The 24258-nt window shown below is 46.9% G+C and overlaps 1 protein-coding gene across 1 annotated transcript; it reads left to right on the forward strand.

Annotated features, from left to right (window-relative positions):
- Positions 1-290: 290 nt before the first annotated feature.
- LOC139552099 (electrogenic sodium bicarbonate cotransporter 4-like) lies at positions 291-23992 on the forward strand. Its single transcript, XM_071363512.1, has 25 exons — positions 291-1001; positions 2530-2659; positions 3045-3205; positions 3454-3613; positions 3963-4042; positions 4934-4989; positions 9405-9562; positions 9697-9784; positions 10065-10219; positions 10379-10510; positions 10803-10977; positions 11067-11200; positions 11419-11599; positions 11678-11768; positions 12482-12540; positions 12799-12990; positions 13233-13346; positions 14184-14345; positions 15012-15190; positions 15442-15514; positions 15771-15839; positions 15922-16095; positions 20020-20190; positions 20830-20938; positions 21273-23992. Coding segments are annotated over exons 1-25 (3075 nt in total). The 5' UTR covers positions 291-931; the 3' UTR covers positions 21275-23992.
- The last annotated feature ends 266 nt before the right edge of the window (positions 23993-24258 follow it).

The following is a 24258-nucleotide window of genomic DNA, read 5'->3' on the forward strand; positions in this document are numbered from 1 at the left end:
AGGGGGTTCCACTGCCCCAGTTCCACAGGAGGAGTATGTCACGTCATTGACTCATCAGAGTATAGATCCCGGGATGGACGGAGGCAAGGAGAAGAACACGGACACAAAAGGGGAAGGAAGGCGCCCACCGCCAAAAGTGAAGTCGATGTAGTTGTTGTGTGCACGCATGTGTGTCACAGGGTTAAGGGTACTTGAGGCTGCTGCGGTGGGTGTGTGCACAGGTGCATGTGTGTGTGTGTGTGTCAGGGGGTGGAGAGTACTTCAGGGTGCTGTGGGGTGTGTGTTGGCCTCTTAAGCCTCTGGCCCTTCGCTGCTCTGGAGATTTCAGTGGATTTCTGCTTCAGATTAAAGCAGACCAAAACAACTCCACAGGAAAACAATTCCGGAGCAGGACGGAACACACAGAACAGTGTGCAGCCCTTTGGACCGCTGGGTTCTGACTGACGACACACCATCCCACACACGGCAAAACATGGCTCGCTAAACAACGAAGGCCTATTGGATAGCGAAAGGTGTCGAGGCAGAGTTGGCGAAAAGAGAAGAGCGTGAAGCTATAAGAAGAGGACGACAGCGGAGCAACACGTTGAGAGGGGGAGCGGGAGAGAGCAGGAAAGTTGTGGGGAGGAAAAAAAGAAGGAAAGAAGGAGTGTGTCCACTCTTCTCCTGGTTGTCCCGTCAGTGGAGGTCTAGTCTTGACTCCATTGTCTTCAGTTTTCTCCAGAACAAGTCAATTGTCAAACGAGAATACGGTGTCGGGGTCTCGTCTGGTTCCGCAAGACTAGTAGGGTGCTACCTCTCTGGGCTGGACGGACATTGACAGCAGCCTCCTGTAGTGTGTTGACCTATCAGCTGGTTGGGGATATCTCTCTCTGAGCCGCTGGGAGTACAGGTGTATACTGAAAGTCTCTGGTTGTGGTTCCAGTGGTTAGCCATGGAGGACTCTGGTTCCTCCATCACCTCCAGTATGGCCTCTCGCTGGACACTGCCTGGCTCACACACAGGTAAAAAAATAAGAAGAAGAGAGGAGGGGAGGAGGTACAGAGAACAGGAAGAGAATGGAGGGGAGAGCTCGATCTTAATGTTTATTTGCTTTCTTATTATAACGATGTTGTTTGTGTCATTTCTGTGTAGTAAGACTTGGTTCTTATTTGGGTGTATTTCAGGGGTGACTTGTCAGTTATACGGTCACCTTCGCCATGTTGGAACTGATTTTAATGAATGACGTTGAACAACGACCTGCATGTAATAGGTGTCCGTCACTGTCACATGGGCGTGTCATTGGGAATGTCATGTGAGGCCTGTGTTTCTCAACCTCTGGTCTTTGGACCGGCACCGGTCCCTGGGATGTTACTGAGCGGTCCCTCGGGTAGACTGAACATAGATTAGTTCTCGCGTGATAGTTTGAATCTAAGGCGAAGAACCGTAGCAAGGTGTCTGTTTTGTCTTTGACTGGAATCTGAGGTCAAGAGCTGCCCACTCGCCTCAGTGCTCCCTGAAGGACCAGTCTTTCTCTGTCTGTCCTCTCTCTCTCTGATTCACTCAGTTGTTCTCTCTCACTCCCTCTCTGTGATCTATATTTGATTTTCATTTTGTATAAAATATGGGCCTCAAGGTCTGCATGTCTGTCCTCACCCACTGGGCACGGACGTCAATTCAACATCTATTCCACATTGGTTCAATGTCATTTTATTGAAACGACGCTTATTCAACCAGTGTGTGATCAGTGGGCAGTAATCTGTTAGAAACAGGACCTTTCCATGTGTTCACGCTGGCTAACTCTTGGCCAGTGCTGGGCAGTGCTCTTAGGCAGTGTGCTGCTTAGCTTAGCTACCCAGTGACCAGAGGAAGGTTATTCATTGGCTGTTTTTCATGGACTGTATAGAGGGGTGCAGGGGGGGGTGCAGGGAGGTATTTACCCACATTGACTGGGACTCTGTGACTGACGGGGGGGGGGGGGGGGGGGGGGGGTGGGGGGGGGGGGGGGTGAGTGGGTTAAAGATCAGAGGTGTTGTTTTAGGTTAGGGGTCGAAGGGAACTCACACAGGATCAAAGTAAGCTGCATTAGGACCACCAGGAGCCGAGCAACACACGCAAACACACACACACACACACAGTGGTGTGATGGCAGTGTTATTAGAGCCCTGGGGTTAGGAGCAAGTTAATGAGCTTTGATCCACCGACAGGAGATTCTGAGAGTCCCGGTTGGTCGTACTACAGTTTTCCAGTCCAATTCAGTTAGAGTTGCGGGCTGAACATTTTTAAATGGTTCCTAATAGTTCCAAATAAACAAAGAAATAAACACACACATTCTTTAAGACTTCTGATAACTTGATGCCCTAGTTGAGTACACGGTGTCACGGCAATCCAAAGCTGTTGCATCAACTGTCAATCAGCCGTACATCCTAGTGGAATATCTTATACAGCTCTCACACACGCTGTTAGTAAATGTGTTTGATGCGTAGATGCATACGTGTTTTAATTCTATTTATATAGCTTGATATTTCGTCTCTCGTGAACTCCTTTTCCCAGTGTCCCCGGCGGCGGAGAGGCTGCGCTACATCCTGGGTGAAGATGACGACATGCCGACGCCCACTCTGTTTACGGAGATGGACACGCTGCAACACGATGGAGACGAGATGGAGTGGAAAGAGTCTGCTAGGTACACACACACACACACACACACACACACACACACACACACACACACACACACACACACACACACACACACACACACACACACACACACACACACACACACACACACACACACACACACACACACACACACACACACACACACACACACCTCAACCATTTGTGTGTGTCCACCCTGGAGTGTGTGCCCTCATTAGTTTGAGATTGTCGGGGGGCTTTAGGTGGGATTTAGGGGGAGGTGCTGGTAGGGAACCTGTAGATAGTTTTCATTAGAAGAGTGTTAGCAACAAAGCCCTACAGTAGTGTCACGGAGCTGGTGTCGGTCCCCCCTGCCTTAATAACCAGACATCGAAAGGCTTCATGGGGTTTCTCTCCTTCCTCTCCAGGTGGGTGAAGTTTGAAGAGAAGGTGGAGGAGGGAGGAGAGAGGTGGAGCAAGCCCCATGTGTCCACCCTGACCCTCCACAGTCTGTTTGAGCTGAGGACCTGTATCCAGACTGGCAGTGTGCTGCTGGATCTGGAGGGATACTCGCTGCCACAGATAGTGGGTGAGTGTGTGTGTGTATGTGTGACCCAGACCATGGCCCATTCCCAAATCAAGCCCTAGTCGTCCCTATGCCCTGTGCACTTCGGGAGACTCAAACGATTTTTATAGGTGTAAGCAATATGGTTCAAATCCATCTTGCCCTCGAGATAGGCCGGTTGGAAGTGCATAAGGAAGTGGACAGGGGCTAAGGGTTGACTTGGGATTGAGCACAACTGACTCTTGAACTCTCACCCTGACCTCTGACCCCAGATGACATCGTGGATCGCCAGGTGGCAGACGGTCTGATTGGTCCAGAACTGAGGGAGAAGGTCAGCTTTGTGTTGCTACGGAAACATCGCCACCAGCATAAGAAACCCATCCACCTCTCGCTAGCCGACATGGGCAAATCAAACAATTCCCCCACCAGTGAGTGAGAGTGTGTGTGCTGTGTTGTGTGATCTTGTTGATTTTCATCTCTGTCGTAGTATCATGCTGATTTGACTCATACAGCAATAATATTTTCTCTCTCCTCTTTTCACAAACTGCCTCACTGTCTCTCCTCTGTTTACTCCAACCTTTCTCTTCTCATTCTCCTCCACCTTTTTCTCCTATTCTCTCTCTCTCTCAACCCTCCTGTGTCTCTCCCCCTTTTTCTTTCTCCCCCTCTCTCCCCCTACTCGCGCTCCCTCTCTCCTCCCTCCCTCCCTCTGTCTCTCTCTCTCTCTCTCTCTAGGCCGTAGTCCCCAGTCTGTTCATAATGTCAGTCGTAGTAACGTCAGTCGCTTTCCTAGTTCAGCCTCTGGCCTCCATCACTCTACAGAGGACTTACGAGCCAAGTCAGGCAGCCTTGGCCGCCTGCGTGAGTCTGCACGCACGCACATACTCAAGCGCACAGACACATAGACACGCGCGCACGCTTGCGCGTGCACGGACACACTCAAGTGCATAGGCACACACACACACACACACACACACACTCAACGCATAGACACACCTGTATACATGCAGACTAATATTCTTTCACCCTCTTTCCTGTCTCTGACGGCTAACCTCATAGAGATATGTGTTTTTAATTCACATATCTAACCTCAAAACCTCATAGAGATATGTGTGTGATTTCAGTGTGCTAGTTTTTGGTCACACTGTATTTCAGGGGGGCTCCTAATACACAGTAGTCTCTTGAGCCAGACAGCTTACTTCCGCAATCTTTGAATGTGCCATTGCCCACGGTCTGGCTACGCAGGACTAAATACATATTGCGTCCATTTTTGTGTGTGTGTGTGTGTGGGGGGGGGGTCTTAACCGAGGTATGTTCTTGTTCTTTCTCTGCTAATGAATTTGTCCCTAAATCATAAATCAGCTTTTAGGGGGAATGATCCGTTAGATGTAATCGGCAGTTGAAACAATCAGGCAAGCTCTGCTCACACACCCCCAAGCCGTCTACAGTGCCACAAAGACACATTCACACTATACCTATAGCTGGTGTTTACCTACAAAGATAGGTTGGAGATGTCTACTGCTGCCTCTTCCACACAACGTCCAAAATTAAACGGGCGCCACACAAACTCTCGACCCGTGAATACGCTGAGGGGATTGCTAACTTCACGTCTAGTTAACTCAGACTTTCACCCGCCCGAAGTCATTCATTGGTGTCAATAGGGGAATCGTGTGAGCATGTTATTGTGCATGCGAGTTTGTGTGGAGTGCAATGGAAAGTGGTGTGTGTCTACTTGTTTTTGATATGTTTCAGATCCTGCGCAAAGCCGAAGCATGAACGACATTTCAGACAAGCCAAGCACAGACCAGGTAACACCAAAGATCATTGTTCTGTGTGTGTGTGTGTGTGTGTGTGTGTGTGTGTGTGTGTGTGTGTGTGTGTGTGTGTGTGTGTGTGTGTGTGTGTGTGTGTGTGTGTGTGTGTGTGTGTGTGTGTGTGTGTGTGTGTGTGTGTGTGTGTGTGTGTGTGTGTGTGTGTGTGTGTGAAGGAAAAGTTATTACATTGCATAACCCTAAGCTCCTGTTGTTCGTCTCGGCTTAATTGTTTGGGTGCGTCCACCCGTCAAAAATGAGAGGGAGAGAGAGAGAGGGCAGGATAAAGAATATTACTGTTCTCATGTGAGTCACTTGCCTTTCCTTTCGACGTGGGCCAAAGGACAGATTTGGGTATTATTGTTTAGCTGTGGATAGAGATGGTGTGTGTGTGGGGGGGACGCTGAGTATGTGTAGGGGGTCAATGCCCACCCTGACAGAGTTTGGGGGACTTCAAAGCCACACACGTACAGTACACCATCTGAGTCCACTTGAATGATTTACTCCCCCAAACAGTGGCTTAATAACCAGGATTGGGGGAGTAACAGATTACAAAAAAACGGTAATGTGATCCGTTACGTTACCAGCAAAAATATTGTAATCAGATTATAAATACTTTTGGAAAACGAGGTGATTACTTTTGAGGATTACTTTTTAAATTCCCAAAGGATGTTTGAGCGGGAAGAAAATCTTTGACACCTTATCTGTTTTCTCAATGACATTCAGATCAGCATTGAAAGACAGTGCGAGTTTAAGTTTGCCACCAACTTCCTGTGTATTGTAGATGTGTTGTAGTAGTGGGTAATCATGTGTAATGTTTAAAACCAGCAGCCCAGCAACTGTATGTAAATGGCCTTAATATTACTGGACCACAGGAAGAGTAGCAGCTTCTGGGGATCCATAATAAATACAAATAATAAAATACAAAACACAAATGACCCACCCCATGAGAACCCAAAATATAAGCTTGTTTTTCTCCAATGTGTGTAAACATTGTCAATGTAAACAAACACTGTATAGCCTCATAACATGGTTAAATGTTGATATCATGGATGGTCAGTCCTTGCACCCATAGATCTGTCTATTACTCTGAGAGTGTTTACATTTCTCCAGGCCCATTCCTGGGATTTTTACCAAAACAGAGGCGGGGTGCGGGCTTTGGTATTGATGGAACTGTGGAGTTGCCTTTTAAAGAGCTGCAAATGATCTACATATCAAAGTGTCACCAACAAAAACAAACAATAGGCCTATAGCAAATGCAGCATATGGCATCCATTTTTCATATGCAAATAGCACTTTTCGGTAGTGCTCAAAGCATGCCATTCCATAAGAGCAGCATTTATTTTAATACTCGAAGCAGTGAGCCCAATCAGTCCTCCATGACAACAAAATCATAAACAACAGAGTGGGCTAATTAGTCCTTCGTTTTGCGGTTAATCTTCAGTAAAACAATTTGGCTAATCTATATTTCCAAGTCCTATTCTTGAAGATCAAGGCGTATTAAATTAAATGGAATGACTGGAATTCTGACAGACTTTGGATTTTAATATAAAGATATAACCTAATCGTATTATTATCTGTAGTAGAAAGCAATTGGTTAGACGAAGCCTACAAAACCAACCTATAAAGGAAAATATCCATTCATGGCAAGTTAGGTAAACTGATTTGTCCTGGAATAGATTGGTAATATTAATTTCTGTCTTCTAATGCCTCTTAATGGGAAGTAATCTAAAAGTAACTGAAAGTAATTAAATTACTTTACTGAGTTTGGGTAATCCAAAAGTTACATTACTGATTACAACTGAACTATACTGAACAAAAATATAAACGCAACATGCAACAATTTTATCGATTTTTACTGAGTTACAGTTCATATAAGGAAATCAGTCAACTGAAATAAATTCATTAGGCCCTGATCTATGGATTTCACATGACTGGGCAGGGGCACAGCCATGGTTGGGACTTGGAGAGCATAGGCCCACCCACTGGGGAGCCAGGTCCAGCCAATCAGAATGAGTTTTTCCCCACAAAAGGGCTTTATTACAAACAGGTAGTCCTCAGTTTCATCAGCTGTCCGGGTGGCTGGTCTCAGACGATCCAGCAGGTGAAGAAGCCGGATGTGGAGGTCCTGGACTGGCATGGTTACATAAGGTCTGCGGTTGTGAGGCCGGTTGTACATAATGCCAAATTCTCTAAAACAATGTTGGGAGTGGCTTATGGTAGAGAAATTAACATTCAATTCTCTGGCAACAGCTCTGGTAGACATTTCTGCAGTCAGCATGCCAATTGCACGCTCCCTCAACTTGAGACATCTGTGGCATTGTGTTGTGTGACAAAACTGCACATTTTAGAGAGGACTTTTATTGTCCCCAGCACAAGGTGCACCTATGTAATGATCATGCTGTTTAATCAGATTCTTGATATGCCACACTTGTCAGGTGGATGGATTATCTTGGCAAAGGAGAAATGCTCACTAACAGGGATGTAAATGAATTTGTCCACACAATTTGAGAGAAATAAGCTTTTTGTGCGTATGTAAAATTAATGGGATCTTTTATTTCAGCTCATGAAACATGGGACCAACACTTTACATGTTGCGTTTTATATTTTTGTTCAGTATAGTAACTGTAACAGATTACATTTAGAAAGCAACTTAACTAGCCCCGTTAATATCCCTCCGGTCACTTTGAACTGCCTGCCTGCCATACACACACAAACACACATCCATGTCCTCATATTCAAACTTCTGTACATGTAGGAGCTTTGACAGCCCGGCTTTAACCAGCACCTGACTAGGTCACACAGAGAGAAAGGGGGAGGTATTCCTTGAAGTAGACTGTTATACTGAATAGAGGTATTGTTTACGTCATGTTCGAGGCAGTAAATTACTACCAGAGAACACTCTTAGCAAAAAGGATTCCAAAAGGGTTCTTTTTCTTTTTCGCCAATGGGATAACCCTTTGAATAACCCTTTTTGGGTTCCATGTAGAACCCTCTGTGAAAAGGGTTCCACCCAAAAGGGTTCTACCTGTAACCCAAAATGGTTATTCAAAGGGTTCTCAAGTGGGGACAGTTGAAGAAGCCTTTTAGGCACAGATAGAACCTTCTTTTCTAAAAGTTTGTAGGTCACAGAGACCGAGAGATGGGGAGGGAGAGACGTAGAGAGAGATAGCGTGGGTCAAGAGATAGAGAGGGGGTAGAGGTGGGGAGAGAGGTATAGCAAGAGAGAGCGAGGGGGTAGAGAGAGGGGGTAGAGAGAGGGGGTAGAGAGAGGGGGTGGAGGTAGACAGAGGGGCAGAAAGTGATTTGACTCTGAAAGCAACACTAAAAGATTAGCAGGTGATTTTGACCTCAGCATCAACCACTCCACTTCCACGTGCTACTGGGAGGTAGGAGCGAGGCATGTTTACCGCATTGAGAGTTGAGCTTTGTGTGATTTTTGTATGCAGCAGTATTGATTGGCCAATGGAGAATGTCTGCGTGGGTGTGTGTGTGTGTGTGTGTGTGTGTGTATGTAGCAATATTGAGCTACAGTACCATTGGAGTGCATGTGTGTGTGTGTGTGTGTGTGTGTGTGTGTGTGTGTGTGTGTCTCGTGTCCTATGCATCACATGCAGTGAGTGATCAGCTATCGATTAGATATCAACACTGACATAATAATGACAGAACTTCAGCCACTCTGCCGTGGGACATTACAGTAGAGGAAGACATGCCTTTACATTTTGGCTACAAAAGCCTTCATTCTTCAATGATTGTACATCCGCTAAGAAAAGTCTGCCAAACTTCAAACCGACATCAACATGAAGAAGTCAACAGGTGTAAATAAAAAACGAGCGTGAATAAGTTAGGAATTGTGCTACTAACGCACATGACCGGCACAAACACGTCTCGTAAAAGTAATGATGTTTTTGTTTGGTTAGCTTACGTTAGCTAGCGCATTCCAACTTTCCCTGACATCGCACTTATACATTGTAATTTTCGATTTACCTGATATCATCGGATGGCTAGCGTTCGATGTCAGCGGATGCCTTCTCTTCTAGCCAAGATATGAAATGCAATCATAATTGACTGTAGGGCATATAAACCACACACAACAGATACCGGTGGTTCCGTGATAACTGAAAACACAAACGTGGGACGAACGAGTGACAAATTTCCGGGCAAGGGCGGTCCATTTTAAAATTCATTCATTCTTCCCTCGCCCTGCAAGTGTCAACTCATCATAAGTCATGATACGTCATCAGAAGTGTCCATTTTATTTGAGGCCTGAGGGGAGAGCGTGTGTCTTTTACGTGTTTGGAATGCAGCCCTGGTCTCTCTTTGGTCTCTAAATACATCTCTCATGTTCCTCTGCCACCTCTCTCTCCATTCTCTCTCTCTTTCTTTACCATCCTGCTTCCTACCCCCCCTAGATGAAAAATAAGTTCATGAAGAAGATTCCTCGTGATGCAGAGGCGTCCAACGTTCTGATTGGAGAAGTGGACTTCCTGGATAAACCATTTGTAGCGTTCGTACGTCTGGCCCAGGCTACCACACTGGGAGGCCTGACCGAGGTCCCCGTACCTACCAGGTACACGTATGTGTGTGTGTGTGTGTGTGTGTGTGTGTGTGTGTGTGTGTGTGTGTGTGTGTGTGTGTGTGTGTGTGTGTGTGTGTGTGTCTCCTGCTGCTCTACAGCTGTGTTAACCCCTTGTCTCCTGGCAGGTTTCTGTTTGTCTTGCTGGGTCCTCATGGCAAAGGCAAGTCCTACAACGAGATTGGCCGAGCTATCGCCACGCTCATGGTGGATGACGTAAGAATGAGCAAATCATTTTTTTTTTGGAGTCAAGTCACACAAAAAAAACACAATGAGGGACAAACGTTTTTATTGGATGTTGTCATATTGTTGTTGTTTTTTTTTAACCTCAAGATATTCTGTGGATATGTTACCTTACGCACTCAGTCAGTATGTTACACACAGGGCTCTGCAGTTCAACTCTGTCCTCTTTATTTTACACACACGCACACGCACAAGCACACACACACACACCATCATATGCCGTGTATAACTGTGTGCTCTACTGTCCTGTCAGTTGTTCAGTGACGTTGCGTATAAAGCCCGGGACCGTGACGACCTGATCGCGGGGATTGATGAGTTTCTGGATGAGGTCATCGTTCTGCCCCCAGGGGAGTGGGACCCCAAAATACGCATTGAGCCCCCCAAGAAGGTCCCCTCTGCTGACATGAGGTACAAACTGTATGTATTTAGTGACTGACTGATCAATTGAAACATTCAATTAAGTTTCGTTTATTTGGATCCCTGTTAGCAGCAGCTATTCTTCCTGGGTTAGTTCGTCTGTTAGTTAGTCCAAACTCAACACTGAACCTCCACCCCCCTACCCAAAAGGAAGTCTGTGCTGAACCTGAACGAGCTAGGCCAGGTGAACGGGACCGGGACGGCTGGGGGGCCAGGAGGAGGAGAGGACGAGGAGATGCCCACCCCCCACGAACTGGGAGAGGAACTGCAATTCACTGGCAGGTATGGGAATGCTGGGAGGTTTACTTTCCTATAATTGAATCTCCAGACCCCCAAAGCAACATGCAGGCACTCTCAAATTGTCATTTGAAAGCAATAAAAAATATTTTAAGCAGGGGCCAATAGAACTAGCCGGGGGGGCTTACCTGTGTGTGTGTGTGTGTGTGTGTGTGTGTGTGTGTGTGTGTGTGTGTGTGTGTGTGTGTGTGTGTGTGTGTGTGTGTGTGTGTGTGTGTGTGTGTGTGTGTGTGTGTGTGTGTGTGTGTGTGTGTGTGTGTGTGTGTGTGTGTGTCAGGTTCTGTGGAGGCCTGTGGCTGGACATTAAGAGGAAGGTTCCGTGGATCCTTAGTGATTTCTCCCAGGGCTTTCACATCCAGTCCATCTCTGCTGTTCTGTTCATCTACCTGGGCTGCATCACCAACGCCATCACCTTCGGAGGCCTGCTGGGGGACGCCACAGACAACTACCAGGTACACCCACACCCACACTTACACGCCAACATGCGTAAGTTACACAGCAGTCTCAACTCCTCTACCCCTCCCCTCTCTCCCTGTGGCAGGGTGTGATGGAGAGTTTCCTGGGTACAGCGTTAGCAGGGACAGTGTTCTGTCTGTTAGGAGGTCAGCCCCTCATCATTCTCAGTTCTACTGGACCCATCCTCATCTTCGAGAAACTGCTCTATGAGTTCTGCAAGTGAGCCACACACACACACACACACACACACACACACACACACACACACACACACACACACACACACACACACACACACACACACACACACACACACACACACACACACACACACACACACACACACACACACACACACACACACACTGTATCTGTCTGATCCTTCTTTTGTGCACTTAGTTTGTTTCTTCTGACGCTGGTGCGTATGTGTGTCCCAGGTCTAACACTATAGACTACATGGAGCTGCGTCTGTGGATTGGTCTCCACTCCTGTCTGCAGTGTCTGATCCTGGTCGCCACGGACGCCAGTTACATCATCAAATACATCACCCGCTTCACCGAGGAGGGCTTCTCCAGCCTCATCTCTTTCATCTTCATCTCCGACGCCATCAAGAAGATGGTGGGTGACACACACACACACACACGGGCGCACGCACTCACGCGGTGTCTTAACTGTTTCCGCAATGTGTTACTACAGGTGGGCTCCTTTAAGTACTACCCCATCAACCGTGTCTTCAAGCCCGACTACGTTACCACATACAGGTGTGAATGTATCGCACCTGACCAGGGTGAGCCTCTCCCTCCTCTTCTTCTGCTGCTGTCTCGCCTCCTCATGTCGTTCTTCCTCTTCTCCCGTTCTTCCTCCTGTTTCTCCTCAGTGTCGTCCTCCTCTCCTCCCCTCCCCTTCTTAATTGGGTGCTTCACTAGAACCGACACCAATGAAGTGCAGTATTGCCATCTGCAGGACAGTTTAGGGAGTTCACATCCTTGACAATTCTTACTCTAGACGTATCCCCTAGTTTGGGGATGTGTATCCTATAATAATAATGCTTTGGGGAGGGTGCTTATATTTGTCTGTTACACACAAGTGTGTAATGAAAATATGTATTTTTTTGGCATATTCCAACTCCCCCCGAGACACCCGCAGGGTGTGGGGTCATGGACAGGGTCTCCATTGTATAGAGCCCCTGGAGCACAGCAACAGATTTTTGTTCACCTTGCCGGCTCCGGTATTTGAACCAGCCACCTTTCGGTTACTGGCCCAACACGCTAACCTCGAGTCTACCTGCCATCCCCTTGTACTGTCTGTGTTCGCCCTCCTAACTACTGTAACTGATGCTTCTGCTTCTCTCTCTCTCTCTCTCTCTCTCTGGCTGCTATCTGAGTGAGTATACTGCTACATCATGCTACAAATCGGTCATGTTCCCATATAACTGGCATCATGTAATCTAGCTGGGGCACCTGACTTCTCTCTGTATCTCTCTCTCTCTCTCTCTAACAGCTGCTGCGATGGCTTTTAACGTTTCAGTTCCACTAGCGGACGATAACATGACTGATTTGGTAAGTGGCTCGGGAGCTAACGGGGACACATTCACTCATCTGTTTCTCAGATGGTTGAGTCTATGGGGGACAGTCTGCCTGTGGCCAAAAATAGACTGTAGGACTTAACATAGTCACAGGACTAGGAGCACTGTGCTGCCTGTCCACGTTCGTTTCTGCACTACTCTGTATTCCCTCTTCTCTTGTTTCTCTCTCTCTCTCTCTCTCTCTCTCTCTCTCTCTCTCTCTCTCTCTCTCTCTCTCCTTCTGTCTGTGTAGTATAACTTAACAGGTCTGGACTGGAGTCAGCTGAGTAAGAAGGAGTGTGTGAAGTATGGCGGCGCCCTGCTGGGGAACGCGTGTAAGTACGTCCCTGACCTGGCCCTCATATCTTTTATCCTGTTCTTCGGCACCTACTCCATGACCGTCTCCCTCAAGAAGTTCAAGACCAGTCGCTACTTCCCCACCAAGGTGAGAGACACAGGGGGGACATAGAATGTGAGACGTGGGATGCAGGGGATCTTTGCTTGGTGTTTATTACATATTGCGTGATGGGTAGGTAACGTAAACTCAACCTCTTCCCTTGGCTGTCAACTCTCCCCACTTTACCCCTCTCCTTCTCGCCCTAACCCCCCCCCCCCCCCCCCCCCCCGATCCTCCCCCCACCCTGTCCTTTCCTGTCCACGTCCGTCCTCTTCCCGTCTGTGCTCCAGTGCCGTTCCCTGGTTGGTGATTTCTCCATCATCATCTCCATCCTGGTGTTCTGTGGGATAGACTACCTGTTAGGCCTGGACACGCCCAAACTGCACGTGCCCACTGAAGTCAAGGTCCTCTCCTCCCCTCATCCCTCGCTCCATCACTCCCTCTCTTCCGCTCGTTCTCTCCCTCTCCATCTCTTCCTTCTTCCTGAAATGATTCGGGGATAAAAAGGCTGTTTTAAATGAATGATTTTGAGACATTAACATACTGACACTCACACCTCTCTCTTTTATTTCATCCCTCTCTCCTGTCGGTCTATTTGTTTTGGACCTCTCTGTCTTTTTTCCTCCATCTCTTCCGCCCCTCTTTTTGTCTGTCTGCTTGTTGATCTGTGTGTGTGTGGGTGGGCCTAGCTGAGGAAGCTGATCAGTGATTTCTCCATCTTCATGTCAATCATGACGTTTGTGGGTCTGGATATGCTTGTAGGGCTGGACACACCCAAACTAATTGTACCCACAGAGTTTCAGGTATTTCTGACCCTTGACCCAATGTGTCTGTGTGCGTGATTCACAGATGCATGCATTGTTCAGTGTGATTCAATATGTTTGATTTTGGCCTATGTGTTTGAGTTGTATACGAGTTGCATGTGTCTTTTTGTTGGATTTAGTGATGCATGTAAACTGCATGACATTTGAGTGTGTGTGTGTTTGTGTGTGTGTGTGTGTGTGTGTGTGTGTGTGTGTGTGTGTGTGTGTGTGTGTGTGTGTGTGTGTGTGTGTGTGTGTGTGTGTGTGTGTGTGTGTGTGTGTGTGTGTGTGTGTGTGTTTGTGTGTGTGTGTGTGTGTGTGTGTGTGTGTGTGTGTGTGTGTTCAGCACCATACAGGACTCACTTGAAAAAAAGACCTGGGCCTCAAAGTAACTCCCTGTGTAAATAAAGGTTACATAAATGTGTGTGTGTGTTGTAGCCGACGCGTCCAGACCGTGGCTGGGTGGTGATGCCGTTTGGTAAGTGCCCGTGGTGGGTATATGTGGCCAGCGCCGTCCCTGCTCTCCTGGTCACCATCCTCATCTTCATGGACCAACAGATCAGCGCCGTCATCGTCAACCGCAAAGAGAACAAACTCAAGGTACAGTATGGCCGCAATGACAACATAACACAACTGCAACCATGAACACACCTACTTACTTAGGGAGCGTAGGCCCTCGGTGAATCCTCTCCATCACACTCTGTTCTGAGCTGTCTTCTCCAACAACAAAAAAACAAGAACATAAATATAAATGCAACATAAACACGGCCATTCAATAACCATAAAATACAACCATGAACACAACAGCAACACAATAACTCTTGAATGCTACCTCTCCCCTCCCTTTCTCTCCGCTCCCCATCTCCCTCCCCTCCCTCTCACTCCCCTCCTTATCACGCCACTCCTTCTCCTCCTTCTGTCTCCCCTCGTTCTTCTCTCTCCCCCTCCTTCTCTCTCCCGCTCCTTCTCCCTTTCCTCCCTCTCACTCCCCTCCTTTTCACGCCCCTCCTTCTCCTCCTTCTGTCTCCCCCCCTCCTTCTCTCTCCCACTCCTTCTCTCTCCTCCCCTACTTCTCTCCTCTCCTCCTTCTCCCTTTCCTCCTCTCTCCTCCCCTCCTTCTCTCTCCTCTCCTCCTTCTCCCTTTCCTCCTCTCCCCTCCTTCTCTCTCCGCTGCCCTCCTCTCTCCTCCTTCTCCCTCTCCTCCTTCGCCCTCCCCTCCTTCTCTCTCCGCTCCCCATCTCCCTCCCCTCCTTCTCCCTCCAACAGAAAGGTTGTGGGTACCATCTGGACCTGTTCTGGGTGGGTATTCTGATGGCAGTGTGTTCCTTCCTGGGCCTGCCCTGGTACGTGGCTGCTACTGTCATCTCCATCGCCCACATCGACTCTCTGAAGATGGAGAGTGAGTCCAGCGCCCCAGGAGAGCAGCCCCAGTTCCTGGGAGTCAGGTAGGGAGGGATATGGGGTTTGTATGTGTGAGGAGAGATATAGTGGGTGTGGGTGACAGGGTGAGTGTGTTAGAGGTTGACGGTGATGTTTGTTCTAACTGTGTGTGTGTGTGTGTGTGTGTGTGTGTGTGTGTGTGTGTGTGTGTGTGTGTGTGTGTGTGTGTGTGTGTGTGTGTGTGTGTGTGTGTGTGTGTGTGTGTGTGTGTGTGTGTGTGTGTGTGTGTGTGTGTGTGTGTGTGTGTGTTTTACAGGGAGCAGAGGTTGACGGGTATTCTGGTGTTTGTCTTAACTGGAGTTTCCATCTTCCTGGCTCCTGTCCTTCAGGTGAGTCAGTGAGAGAATGGGTCTCCACATCACATAGTGCATGGTGTTACGGTCCCGTGTGGCTCAGTTGGTAGAGCATGGCGCTTGCAACGCCAGGGTTGTGGGTTCATTCCCCACGGGGGGACCAGGATGAATATGTATGAACTTTCCAAATTGTAAGTCGCTCTGGATAAGAGCGTCAGCTAAATGACTTAAATGTAAAATGTAAATGTGTTATGGAGGATTGTGTTAACCTGTATATTGTGTTTCCCCCCAGTACATCCCCATGCCTGTTCTCTACGGTGTCTTCCTCTACATGGGAGTAGCCTCACTCGCAGGAATACAGGTACATTTGTGTGTGTGTGTGTGTGTGTGTGTGTGTGTGTGTGTGTGTGTACTCACCCACCCACCTCCTCTCTCCCTCCTAGTTCTGGGAACGTATCAAGCTGTACCTGATGCCAGCCAAGCACCAGCCAGACTTCTCCTTCCTGCGTCACGTTCCTCTGAGGAGAGTCCATCTCTTCACCCTGGTCCAGATTATCTGTCTGGCTGTCCTCTGGACCCTCAAGTCTACCGTAGCTGCCATCATCTTCCCTGTCATGGTGATCGCTCTGTGTGTGTGTCTGTTTTGGAGGGGTAGTGTCGTGGAAATTCAATACCAGCGACAACCTGAAGTTAATATTAAATAAATCATTCTTTATTACAAGCAAGCTGGAGAGGTTCCAACAAACTGAATGCACCATAGTACACGTCGGTCGGGAGAGTCCCATTAGATCTCTTATATACTGCTTACACAGACAGGTTATATTTGCATGATTTACATGATCCACTATTCATAATTAATTCATCATTAACGTTTGGTTCATGCATGCGACCGACCAATACCTCACGAGGCTTCTTCTCTCCAAGCTGAGACCTTGAAACGGAGATATCCCTTTGTTCTGGGCGTACTGCCAAATTGCTTAGGCTGATGGTGAGGATTCCTCGCAGGCACGATCAATCAGTCACTTGTATGAACCCAGTCAAATTGGTTATTAGAAAAGCACAAACATAAAATGTTCCTTCACACTCCTCTCCTAGGCAATCAGTAATTAGTACCGGGAGGTGTGCTCTTCACCTCTACAAGGCAATTAATGGTAGTACTTCAGTCTACCCTGTTTTCTCAGCAGCGTTCTCATCACTAAGCTAAGACCGCCACTGAAACAAAGGCGATTCGGCCGAGTTGTTCTGTCGAGTTGTTTGAGGAAGGAAAGAGAGGAAGACTCCACACCACTCTCTCATTTGACTATCTTACCTAGTTATTTTCAGATGATTTCATTTTGCTCTTTTTGTAGCTTTGGCAACTATGTGTGTGTTTTCTATACCTGTTCACTCCCTTCCCTGTAGGCTTTACAGACCTTCTAATTTAGTGTACCTTGCGCGCACAACCCATGTGAAATTCCTGGTCTCTGGCAGCGTTTGGAACTGCCGATCTGTGGTCAAGGCCGCTGAGTTCATCTCAGCCTATGCTGCCCTTCAGTCCCTTGACTTGGCCCTAACGGAGACATGGATCACCCCAGAGAAAGTTGCTACTCCAGCTGGTCTCTCTTCATCTGACTGTGTTTTCTCTCATAGTCCGAGAGCATCTGGTCGTGGTGGTGGTGGCAACGGGCTACTAATTTCTCCTAAGTGGAGATTTTCTCTTTTCTCCCGCACACCTGTCCATCTCCTCATTTGAATTCCATGCTGTCACTTGTCCACTCAAGCTTAACATTGTTGCTATCTATCACCCACCAGGTCCCCTAAGAGTTCCTCAATGAGCTCGGTGAGCTCATTTCCTGACGGTGGCTCACCGATCTTCGTACTTGGCGACTTCAACCTCCCTACGTCTGCCTTCAATTAATTTCTTTCTAACTCTTTCTTCCCTCTCCTTGCCTCTTTTGACCTGACCCTTTCCCAGTCTCCTCCCACTCACAAGGCAGGTAATATGCTTGACCTCAACTTTAATAGAGGCTGTTTCCCTATTAATCTCACTGCAACCCCCCTCCAAGTCTCTGATCACTACTGTGTTTGCTTTTCTGTCTCCCTCTCCTCCAACCCTAGCCACTCAGCCCCTACCCAGACGGTCATGCGCCGTCACAATCTTCACTCCCTCTCTCCCACTATTCTCTCCTATCCTATTATCTCTCACTTCTGCTTAATCCCCCCCCCCTGTATCCTAATTCTGCCTCTTCAATCCTACTCTCCTCCCTTTCCACATCCTTTGACTTGCACTGTCCCCTTTTCTCCCGGCCGGCTCGGACCTCCCTTCCGAGTGACTCATTGTAAGCTTACAGAAGAGGGCTGCGGGAAGCTGAGCGAAAATGGAGGAAAACTAAACTTCCGGAGGACCTATCATCCTTTCACTTCCTCATCTCTACCTTCTCTTCCTCTGTATCTGCTGCTAAAACCACTTTCTATCACTCTAACCCTAGGAAACTCTTTTCGACTTTCTCCTTAATCCTCCACCCCTCCCCCCCGCTCTCCGCGGACGACCACTTTGAAAAGAAGGTTAACGACATCCGCTCCTCATTCACTTAGCCTATAGAGTCCATTGGTCCCACTCACACAAAACGACCCTACGCCTTTCTCCCCTCTCTCTTCAGATAAAATCTTGCAACTAGTGAGGTCCGGCCACCCGACAACCTGCCCGCTCGACCCCATCCCTTCCTCCCTTCTCCAGACCATCTCTGGAGACCTCCCATTTCTCACTGCCCTCATCAACTCCTCCCTGACCATCCCCTCTGACTTCAAACTGGCCAGAGTTGCTCCCCTCCTCAAGAAATCAGCACTCAGTCCCTCTGACATAAAAGAAAATACAGACCGGTGTCCCTTCTTTCTTTTATTTTAAAAACACTTGAGCGTCTCTGACCAACTCTCTCGTTATCTCTCAGAATGATCTTCTTGATCCTAACCAGTCAGGCATCAAGATGGGTCACTCAACTAAGACTGCTCTTCTCTGTGTCACAGAAGCTCTCCGCACTGGCAAAGCAGACCCTCTCTCCTCTGTTCTCGTCATCCTAGATCTATCCGCTGCCTTTGACACCGTGAACCATCAGATCCTCCTCTCCACCCTCTCAGGGCTGGGCATCTCAGGCTTTTCACACTCTTGGATTGCATCCTACCTGGCACGCCGCTCCTATCAGGTGGCGACACGCATCTCTGCGTGCCTGGCAGATATCTCAGATTGGATGTCGGCCCACCACCTGAAGCTCAACCTCGACAGGACGGAGCTGCTTTTCCTCCCGGGGTAGGCCTGCCAAATCCCAAGACCTCTCCATCATGGTTGACAATTCCACAATGTCCCCCTCCCAGAGTGCAAAGAACCTTCGGTGTGACCCTGGGAAAACACCATGCCGTTCTTTGCCAACATCAAAACAGTGACTCACTCCTGCAGGTTCATGCTCTACAATATCCGTAGCATACGGCCCTGCCTCACACAGGAAGTGGCGCAACTCGCGGTTGGCTGGGCTCCCCACTTGTGCCATCAAACCCCTGCAACTTATTCAGAATGCTGCAGCCCGCCTGGTGTTCAACCTTCCCAAATTCTCCTATGTCACCCTGCTCCTCCGCACCCTCCACTGGCTTTCAGTCGAAGCTCGCATCCACTACAAGACCATGATACTTGCCTATGGAGCAGCAGGAGGAACGGCCCCTCCCTACCTTCAGGCTATGCTCAAATCCTACACCCAAACCCGAGTACTCTGTTCTGTCACCTCTGGTCTCTTGGCTCTCCCACTCCTACGAGAGGGCAGCTCCCGCTCAGCCCAGTCCAAGCTCTTCTCTGTCCCGGCACCCTAATAGTGGAACCAGCTCCCCCCTGAAGCTAGGACAGCAGAGTCCCTGCCCATCTTCCGAAAACATCCAAAACCCTGCTTCTACAAAGAGTATCTTAAATAATCCCACAGCATCCGCCCCCTTCGCATCCCCTTCTCACGCCAGACCACGACCCCCCCAAAACAAAACACATGCACTTGGCTTTTTCCCCGTTTACTACCTTGAACCTTTCTGATAGCTACTTTATTGTACTTACTATGACTGTGATACAGTATGTGGTTGTCCCACCTAGCTATCTTAAGATGAATGCACTGACTTTAAGTCGCTCTGGAATAAAACGTCTGATAAATTACTAAAATGTTAATGTAAAAAAAACATTCCTTACCCCAGGATACTTCAACATGGTGACTATCCGGGAGAATAAAGAAAAGGAGCACTCTGTTGCTGCATATATCTGATAGATTTATTGACGGGATCAGTAACCAGATTTATGCAGCAGCAGAGTGATTATTTTCTTTATTCTCCCGGATAGTCACCAGTGGAAGTATCCTGGGGTAAGGAATGTTTTGGGGATTTTCAAATCCCTCAGTCGAGCACCTGAATTTCCCCTTTAACGTTTAAGCTGGGCTGAAGCTCGTTTGGTTATACCTTCTTTCCATTGTAAATGTGTGTGTGTGTGTGTGTGTGTGGTGCATAGATTGATGGGGAGACATACTTTTTTCGATGTGTAGATCCTGGGTCTGATGGTGGTGCGTAAGATGATGGACCTGATGTTCTCTCAACACGACCTGGCCTGGCTGGACGACATCCTGCCGGAGAAGGACAAGAAGAAGGAGAAGGACGGGAAGAAAAAGAAAGACAACAAAAGGACCAAAGCAGCAGAGCCGGAGAGCGACGAGGAGGTGAGAGACGAGGACTAGCAGAGACACACACACACACACACACACACACACACACACACACACACACACACACACACACACACACACACACACACACACACACACACACACACACACACACACACACACACACACACACACACACACACACACACACACACACACACAGTGCCACAATGACAGTGGGAGTAGGATGTAATGCCAGTGTGGTGTGTAGGAGTGGCTCCATCTGTTTTGTTGAGTGTTTATATCGATGTGTGTTGTTCCTCGGGATTGTTATCTCTGACTAATACCCGTCTCTTTTCTCTGTCCCACAGTGTTGCTGAAAAGGCACTGTATAACACTTACTATTGCCTGTCTGTCTGCCTCGATGTTGGTTGGTCTGTCTGTGTGTGTGTGTGTGTGTCTTGATGTCTTTCTCCCTCCAACTTTCACCTGCATGGTTCAATCCTGTCTGTGTAGTAGAATTGGGCTGTTTTGCTTAGATTTAAGCATGCAATGTGTGTGTGTGAGCGGGTGCTTGGATGTGTGTGTGTGTGCGTATTTGGGGCATCATCCCTTACGTCTCTGTTAAGCCACTCCTCTGTCAGTTCCTCCTGCATGCTGATAGTTTCCCCCTGTTTCCCCCCTCTGCCACAGTCCAAGAGTCCCCTCCCTCCTCCAGTGAAGATACCCATGGACACCATAGACCTGCCTTCAGCACCTGACCCCTCTGTTAGCCCACCCACCCAGCCCCCCGTCTCTCACTGTGAGTAAACCTCTCTTTTGAGGGACCCAAGGAATGTGGACTGTTGTATGTATTACTGTGATGTCATTATTGTGCGACAGATAGAGCACATAATACTGTGATGTTACTGATGTATGTTATGAGACACTGAAGGTTTTATTTATTTTTTTGTTCTCCCTCACCAATTCTTACCGCTGCCATTCAACTGTGTGTGTGTGTGTGTGTGTGTGTGTGTGTGTGTGTGTGTGTGTGTGTGTGTGTGTGTGTGTGTGTGTGTGTGTGTGTGTGTGTGTGTGTGTGTGTGTGTGTGTGTGTGTGTGTGTGTGTGTGTGTGTGTGTGTGTGTGTGTGTACAGGAGAAGAACGTGTACACTAGTGTAAATCCAGATGAAAGTGACCGGATACATCCCCCCGGCCCTGACGCACACACCGACTGGGGACTACACTGCCAGAATGTCCACACCTATGACTACTGACACACACATGTAAAGACACACACACACGCATACATCCACTTACTACTGCCAGCTAGACTACTGACAACTACTGTATAATCACACGCACAGCTAATAACTATTAGCAAACATCCATTTACTATTAGCATTCTTTACCACTGTTTTTACTTTAAAAAAAATGTAATACACATTGAATTTCATATAAATGTATACAAATATTCTATAAAATGTAGATATGATGTGATATTTAACATGTAAACATATGTCTATTACATTCAGCTGGATAGTAGTTAGTTATTATACTTTTAAACATTGTACAAATCACAGTACGGTCTGGGAGACATACCCAGACACACGAATCACACGCCGTTCGGGAACCATAAGTCTACTGTCCGAGGCCGTTGGAGCGTAGATCGCAGTGTGTGGACTGAGGTTTCTTTTCGCTCAACATATTCTCTGATCTCCAGCGCCTGCTTAAAACCACTGGATGCTGTGTGTGTTTTTTCCTGCGCTATCCTTTGGCCCTGCTGTAGTTTGTGAGGGCAGACCGACAGTCGTTTAGATACCAGAGCCCATGGACCTGATACCAATGCAGAAGTTGTTTTTTTGTGTGTGTTTGTTTTGCTGATGTCTTCCATGTGTAATTTATTCACTGTGTGCCATGTGGTTTGTAGCAGGAACCTCTTGTAGTAATGTAAAGACGACTCTGAAGGCACAGTTAGCGAAGGAAGGGTTATAATGTGACGGTAATCCAATATTATAATGCAGTGTTATTCTGCAAATTGACCGCAAGAAGCCATCAAATTGCTATCAATTTGCATGCCCCCACACCACTGTCTTTTCCCACTAGTACTGACTTTGCCGATAAATACTTTGTTGGGGGAAAATGTACTTGATACCATTTTGATGTGTTGTTGTCTCACCTACAGTAGTTATCTTAAGATGAATGAACTAATTCTATGTCGCTCTGGATAAGAGCATCTGCTAAATGGCTAAAATGTCAAATGTGCTGAGCGACGGTGGTTGTCATGGGTTCGTTGGAGACGTCCACACTATCCAGGGTCTAATCATTTACTATTGTAACATTTTGGTAATTATAAGACTCCTCTGACCTACAATGGATCAGTCGTCCTTTCCGTTGCTAGTTCTGTCAGCCACTGCTCTCTCAAGACAAGTGAATACTGGACTTGTATGTCTGGGACAATCAACACCTGAGAAATAGGGGAATACGAATTTTGGTTACGTTATTTTACTGTAGGTCATGAACCTGCTGCAGTACAATGATGGGACTTTTGGTTTTCTTTTTAAACAGCACAAAACGTCCTACACACGGTGTTCTTCGTTCTCCAGCTAACACTCTCCGCCTGTCTCACCTGGTCTCAACTCACCTCAACCCCACCACAATCCATTCACTCTTTGTGACCGTTCAAACACACAAACCCTCCCCCTACGCCTTTCTAATTACCCCGTAGCATTTTCCCTCTGTCTGTCTGTCTGTCTGTCTGTCTGTCTGTCTGTCTGTCTGTCTGTCTGTCTGTCTGTCTGTCTGTCTGTCTGTCTGTCTGTCTGTCTGTCTGTCTGTCTGTCTGTCTGTCTGTCTGTCTGCAAGCGGGTATGTTCGTGCATGTGTTTTTTCCCCTTTTGTGATCCTGCTCTTGGCAGTCAAGGAACTATTGTCTACATTGCTGTTCAGGGAGTATGGTTGTGAAGTGTGAAACTATGTTTGTGCATGCTCGTGATATTGTGATTGTGTGAGGTCATGAGGGTAAGAGCGTGTGTATGTGTGTATGTGTGTGTGTAACCTGGCCTGTTGCACCTGACTGTGCCTCCCTCAGAATCCCTCTGCATCTGAAGATCTATGAATGGATGCTATCTGACCTCTAAGACTCAACGAGACCCGCAACAATACAAACACTCACACTCTTGTCTCTATTACTTAGGCAACTAAATCGTACTGTAGGTTGACAGCACATAGACACATATAACCAGTTTGGCAGTCCCCAAAACTATACAAGATTATAGTTTCTCTCCATTAGTACCCCCCCCCCCCCCCATCACCACAATTTAGTACAAGAAGAAAAAAAAGAAACAATCAAAAATATATTGATTTCCTGATTGCAAATTGATCTGTAGATTTATATACAAAAATATATATTAAACGTTTTTAAAAATGGTGGAAAAAATTAACCAATTAACATGCTTGAGTAAAAGTAACAATATCTTAATAGAAAATGACTCAAGTAAAAGTCAAAGTGACCCAGTAAAATACTACTTGAGTAAAAGTCTAAAAGTATTTGATATTAAATATACTTAAGTATCAAAAGTCAATGTAATTGCTAAAATATGCAAAAGTAAAAGTATAAATCATTTAAAATTCCTTATATTAAGCAAACCAGAAGGCACGATTTTCTTGTTTTTTTTAATTTACGGATAGCCAAGGGCACACTACGACACTCAGACATAATTTACAAATGAAGCATTTGTGTTTAGTGAGTCTTCCAGGTGGAGGGCAGTAGGGATGACCAGGGATGTTCTCTTGATAAGTGCTTGAATTAGACCATTTTCCTGTCCTGCTAAGCAAAAAACAACTTAAGTAGTACTTTAAAGTATTTTTACTTAAGTACTTTACACCACTATATATATATATATATATATATATATATATATATATATATTATAAATATATATATATAGTACCAGTTGAAAGTTTGGACACACCTACTCATTCCAGGGTTTTTCTTTATTTTTTCTATTTTCTACATTGTAGAATAATACTGAAGACATCAAAACTATGAAATAACACATATGGAATCATGTAACTAAAAAAAGTGTTTAACAAATCAAAATATATTTTATATTTGAGATTCTTCAAAGTAGCCACCTTTCG

The sequence above is a fragment of the Salvelinus alpinus genome, chromosome 24 (genome assembly GCF_045679555.1).
Source record: "Salvelinus alpinus chromosome 24, SLU_Salpinus.1, whole genome shotgun sequence".
Taxonomy (NCBI): Eukaryota; Metazoa; Chordata; class Actinopteri; order Salmoniformes; family Salmonidae; genus Salvelinus; species Salvelinus alpinus.